A 6,371-nucleotide genomic window follows, 5' to 3' on the forward strand; every position below is an offset into this window, starting at 1 on the left:
AGACTGTAAACAGATGTAAGGATAACCGCTTCTGAAGACACAAGTTATTAAGCCGGTGACAGGTTTTCACTGAAGTCAAGAGATTTGTGATGATGAGCTGATGAGGTGATATGATGATGGAGAGCTGATAGTATGGTAACAAATAATGTCTTACAAGTATAAAAGTAGTAAGAGCTTAAGATGAACTGTTGACAAAATATAGTTAGTACTTTATGAATAATGTCACCCCTCCACCCCACCCAACAGTAATTCATAATTGAAACATTGATAACTGGAAAACCAAGGTAGCTTAAGTGGTTTTTCTTTTAACATCGGAGGACCCTGAAATTGGGATGTGATTATCTTTCATTAAAAATGACACTTGTACATCCTGTTGTTTGCAAAAACGCAGCTAATGGTAATTGGGCAACGAATGTACTGCATCTGGTTACATTTCCTAATATTGAAAAAAAATAGGATCTATTCAGAATCTTAGTACAATGTGTCAGATTTTTAATTCTTGGTACCTGGATGTTTCAGTGTTGGATGAAGAGGTATATTCTTGCTTGTGACTTACACTTTGAAATATGTTTAGAAGTGTTATCAATGGTAGCAATGTTAGTAGAAGTTCTTTGAAGTACTCTATATATGTTTGCAAAAAAAAATAATTTACGTATTGCAAATATTTTGTGTTCTAACCTTCAAATCCTCTTCTTGATGATATGACTTTTTAACAAAACATTTCCTTGAAGCATTTTCCAGAAGTGTTTAATACGCTAAATAAGTTTTAATTGATTCTCCATGCTAAAATTTGCACTGTGTGTTCACTTAAGTATTTGAACTTGTTAGTTGAGTTGTCCATTTGTTTGCTTTTCCTTTCTCCTTGGTATATCCTTTTGACTCGACATGGGAAAAGATATTTTAGGTTTGAACAATATATCAAGCGTAGCTTGCTATTAACTGCTAAAGGACATTTTACAATTCTTCCTCCCAATCCCAGGGATATTAGACTTTTCTGAAATACTGGCTTGCTGAAAAATTGCTGACATTACCATTTGATTCTAGAATCTGACAAACCTAGTGATGGTGATTGAAAGTTAACAACTTGAGGACGAGCTTATTTGGAGGTTACTAATAAGGACTGTTGAGGTCACCTCCATCTAAAAATACTAAAAAACTTGCTAAGCACCTGTGAGCTCCTGTCCAGTAAATAGCAACTGATGAGAGATCTAAATGTCATCATTAAGACAGGCTACATTAACTGTAACTTTTTTTCCCCTTTGTAGTGGTCATTTGTTGTGGCTATAATCACAGAAATTCCACCAGTTGCCTTTCTTCCCAATTTTGTTGTTCAGAGAAAAGTTTTGAAACCTCTACGAACCCAGACAGGAGGAACAATAATGCTCTTGATTGACTTTTATCCTATTTAAGCTTGTTGATCAAAACACTATAAACTTGCGGGTTGTAATATTTTGTATAACTGAAAGGCTTGAGCCCTGGAGGCCTGCAAAGGGAAGTGAGTCAATGTACAGTCCTAAATGGAAGCAAAATTTGTGATTGTTAGCAACTGCCAAGGTGAAGGACATACCTGATTTTATGATCCATATTTTGTAGTAGCAGAAGAGACAGTAAGAGGCAGCCTTGGCAAGCAATGATAGACAGGGCAGGACTTACGGCAAATACAGGAGCTGAATTAGTTTCGAACAACATTCAAATACAGGCAAATTCTAGGAATGGGAGTTTTCAAAACTGGTAACATGGAAGCTATTTTTGAAGCGCATATTTACCAAATGGCCTTGGTACTGTATGGGAAGAGATGCATGGTGTGGTTGCTCCTGAGAGTAGGTAAGTGGTTAAATTTAAAAATCATATAATCTTGCTCATTTTAATGATTAAAGATAAGTTTATCTACTTACTTTATTGTAAGTACTACATAAGTAGCTCAGCTGAACTCAAGTGAGAGGTATCCTGTTTCACCTTAACAGAATTGTTTTCTCATTAACTAAATGAGTGCTCTGGTGAGAAGAGCTGTGCGGGTGTCGCCAGGCATTTAATTTTGCCTGAGAATTGCTATTACAAATACTGAAGAGGTAGGAAGAAGGAAAACAGTTAATAGCTGGAGCCAAGAATAAGTTATTTAAACCATGTATTGAGGAAAAGATGCCTTCATAACTGTAAACCAGTAACTAAAGGAACCTTTTCTGCTCTTTTTATCGTTCCTTGTTGTATTAGAGCTAGAGTTCAGAAACTGTACAGCCAGAGAAGATGGTAACAGTCCCAATCTCTCTTCACAGGCACTGAGCTGTAACAGTTACATAAATGGAAGACAAATAATCCTATCTGAAATCATTAATATTATGGTACAAATAGATCTTTGCTGCATTTGAGCTACTCTTCCTGAAGGTGGCTGTTACAGTGGGTGCATGTGAAAAGGATAGAAGCCCATATTGCTATTTCTGTATCTATTTTGAAGCCCGTTCTGAAGAACACTGTTCTGTGGGATATGAGAATATGATTTATTGCAACTACCAGATATTAAAGGTGAGCAAGACTTGAAAGCCATAAATGAATGATAAAGTAATGGCATTATTGTAGGAAAAAGGCTAATAGGTAGCTTCCCGTTTCTGTCAACAGAAATGTAGGTACTTAGTAATCTGCACTGGAATCAAGGTTTCTTATTTTTACATGTTTACCTTTGTGAATGTATCAGGAATTAATTTGAGACATAAATACTATAAAGAGTTCTTCTATGACTAGTGCATAAAAGGCAGCGCAGTACGGTTTTCAGAAACAATGAAAAAGGTTGAATCTATTTGTGAGTCTGACCTATGAGAATGATGTGAGTGAGCCCTACAGTCTGATGAAGCCATTCTCAAAGTTTTCTTTGACTTTGTGGGGCTCACATGAAATTAACTGTTACTACTATTATTTGTGTGTATTAGTGGATCTGGGCACTATTAAGTTTCAGTCCTCTTGGTTTTACTATGTGAAATGAAAGTAGAGACCCAGTTATTGTCATATTTTCAGACAAGATGAAGTATTCTGCTTTTCTGTTTTTTAATGATAGCACTACTCAATGCCTGCTGCTTCATCAGAAAAAAAAATGGCCTTTTCTTTCAGGATTTTAGTACTCTGTTGTTAAATCTGTGTCCCATCCAGCTGCTGGATTTGGAAGTGTGTATGTAAAAGTAACTGCCAGTTGTTTTCTGTTACCAAAAGGTAGTAGAGAAAGGAATAGAATGGACTGGACAACTTGTGACTGGGCTTAAATATCTACTGTTAAGATTCAGAAGCATCTTTTAACAGTGCAATTTAATTGTTTGAAGTATGTCATCTTAACTCCCTTTGTAATATCCAAATCATGAGCCATAGATATTTAAAAATCTGGAGCTCTTCAGAAAGTTTAAGCGTATCATCATGTTTGAGCTGTGCTGCAAGCTGATGCATTTTATTATTTATAATGGGGAATGTAGTGTTTAGATAATGTAGCTCTTTGTGATACTGTGAAGTAGTCAGAGTAGTTGAAAAATGTATTGACATACATAAGCATGTGTTCAGAAAAATCTTGTTTATGATTGAAGGAAAAGGTGAGAATTGTAATCAAAGCAAAGAAGTAGCAAAGGAAGATTTCCACTAAGTTTTTGAGCATCGGGATAGTAGCGAGAAAGATCAAAAAGTCACCTTCTTGATGCTGAGATTGTCTGTGTGAAGTGAGTTAATTGCTGCTTGTTGCTCTGAGCTGTTTAACTAAAAATGGCCAGTGGTTGCTTCCTAAATCATTAGGACCATAGCAAGTCTTGTGACACCATGCTTAAGTATCCTTGCAGGTTGCTGAGTCTGGTTTTAATTCAGGCTTGTGAGTGGGAAATGGCTTTCTTTTATAAAATAAAAGTTGTATGTGTCTTTCCCATCTTAGACTCTGTTTCTCCAACTATTGTTGTTCTCGTAGAATCATAGAATGGTTGGGGTTGGAAGGGACCTTAAAGATCACCAGGTTCCAACCCCCCTGCCATGGGCAGGGACACCCTCCACTAGACCAGGTTGCTGGATGGGGCATCCACAGCTTCTCTGGGCAACCCATGCCGATGCCTCACCACCTTACAGTGAAAAATTTCTTCCTAATGTCTAGTCTAAATCTACCCTCTTTCAGCTTATACCCATTGCCCCTTGTCCTATCACTACACTCCCTGATCAAGAGTGCCTCCCCATCTCTCCTGTAGCCCCCTTCAGGTACTGGAAGGCTGCTATTAGGTTTCCTTGGAGCCTTCTCTTCTCCAGGCTGAACAACCCCAATTCTTTCAGCCTGTCCTCATAGGGAGGTGCTCCAGGCTCTGACCAATTTTGTGGCTCTCCTCTGGACTCTCTCTAATAGGTCCACATCTTTTTTATGTTGGGGGCCCCACATCTGAACACAGTACTCCAGGTGGGGTCTCATGAGAGCGGAGTAGAGAGGGAGAATCACCTCCTTTGCCTCTTAAATCTAATTTCCTAATTCTGCTTTAATTCTCTTGTGTTGCTCTGTCTTCTTGGATGTACATGTTATTTAAACTCAAAGAACAGCGAGGTAAGGAAATATGTGAAAGTGTTTGTACAGTGTAGCGATGTCTGGTGCTTTTGTTGAAGCCTACAAGTCTGCATAAGTGTGAGAAAACCAGATAAACCACTGAAAATGTTAAACCAGCCTTTAAGGACGATTTAAGTGTATGAGTTTGGAAAGCACATGGATAAATCTTTAGACTTACTGGATTATGGTAATAGGCTAGATGACAAGAAGTGCTGCCTCCTTTACTAGGTGTTAACTGGCAAAAGCGGAGATGACAGAAGTGGAACACAGTGCATCTCCCTAATACGAACCTCCATAAACCACCTGGAGTATTTCCTCCTGGCAATTTACCAGCAGGAGCTGGAGACGGCACCAAACTGGTTTTGCTGATATCCGCGTAGTCATCTTGCTTTCAGTGGACTCCTGGGAAGTTTGGGGGTAGTTTGACTTTTTTTTAAATTTTTTTTAATCTTCTTTCCCCAAAACCCTGATGTTACAGACTGCACAGTAGGAGAGCAAGAGAATTCTCGTTTCATGTGGTTCATATAGTTCAAGGTGCTTAACAATTCTTGGTTGTCAGTCACAGACAACGAAGTAGCTCCATTCTGTCTCCAGGTAGTCCTTCAGCACCACTTCACAATCCTGGTCAGTTCTCTCTGCTGTGCCCTATTTCTGACTGCAGTAAGCAGAGGTTATTGAGATGAGGGGTTTTGGTCTGCAAAGTCCTGTCTGAACAGGAGCATGCAGAGTCTTCTCTTTCAGCCACGCGATAGTTACGAGGAATGAAAGAAATGCTAGAAGAGGAAAAATAATTGAGAAGTCTAGAGTTCTAATATGCTAATATTCTACCTTTGATACTTCTTGAGGATCTTGACAGCACGTATGTGTGAAATCTGTTTCAGCTTGGTTCTAACTGGTGAATACTTTTATATAGTTTTATGATGTTTTTCATTGTGCTTGTGTTATCTTTGATTTATAATTGTGTGTTCACTAGTTCTAAATGTGGTCGTGCAGAAGAGATAGACACTAGTTGTCCATCATGTCTTTGTATCAAGCCTCCTGAAATACAGATGACATGACTGGTCACTTTTGGATTGATCTCGATGCCATATGCTGCTCTCTTTACCTTTTTTTTAAAAAAAAATTAGTTATGGGGAAGTAGGTATGTACTTTAAAAGTAGTTTTGATTATCAGGCAATGAAATTTGTATAGTAGAAGTCAGAAGTACAATCTTCTGCTATTCCTGATGGTCCTGTTTATAATGAAAATTCCTGTTGAGTTTCTGTACTTTTTAATGATTTTTTTTTTTTTTTAGCAGTATGGGAAGATTGTTTTTTGGTGAGGAATCCCCAGGAAGTATGCTAAATCACAGATAATGTTCTTTCCCTGTGGCTTAATGGGTTTTGTAGTTCAGAAATTACGATCTTTTCTCAAGATCCAATTTTTGTAAATTAGCACATTCATAACAGGATGATGTTTACCTTCCCAGTAGTTTTCCTAGGAAGTGTTCAAATATGAATATTGATGATGAGGAATTTTCAGCTGTCCAAACTACCTTTTGTATATGATGTGAAATATGTTCTTTCTGTGATTGTGGAGAAGAATAATCTGTTGTTGTTGTTGTTGTTGTTTTTTAAAATTTTAGCTAGTTAACGTCATCTTTCTTAACATGATACTTAAGGAATACTGTAGGTAAACACTTGCTTGACTCTCTCTGGACAAAATAAGTCAGGTTTTTCATTAAAATTTCATAATTTAAGCCTTATGTATCTCTTCTCTGTCAATACTTTCCCTTAATGTCCTTTGAGTTCAAAGGAGAGATACAGGCACAGTTTTTTTGTATTGTAGG

At 37.6% G+C, this 6,371-nt stretch overlaps 1 protein-coding gene across 1 annotated transcript in view; it reads left to right on the forward strand.

The window, feature by feature from the left end:
- Positions 1-1,265: 1,265 nt before the first annotated feature.
- Positions 1,266-6,371, forward strand: part of LOC104471690 (histone deacetylase 11-like) — a gene marked incomplete at its 5' end in the record, with an annotated part of 11,191 nt that continues 6,085 nt past the window's right edge. Inside the window, one exon of the mRNA XM_010087128.1 lies at positions 1,266-1,381. Within this exon, the coding sequence (XP_010085430.1) occupies positions 1,266-1,381 (116 nt within the window). The remainder of the gene's footprint in view (positions 1,382-6,371) is intronic.

This window comes from Pterocles gutturalis, unplaced genomic scaffold (genome assembly GCF_000699245.1).
Source record: "Pterocles gutturalis isolate BGI_N339 unplaced genomic scaffold, ASM69924v1 scaffold12246, whole genome shotgun sequence".
In the NCBI taxonomy this organism is placed as follows: domain Eukaryota; kingdom Metazoa; phylum Chordata; class Aves; order Pterocliformes; family Pteroclidae; genus Pterocles; species Pterocles gutturalis.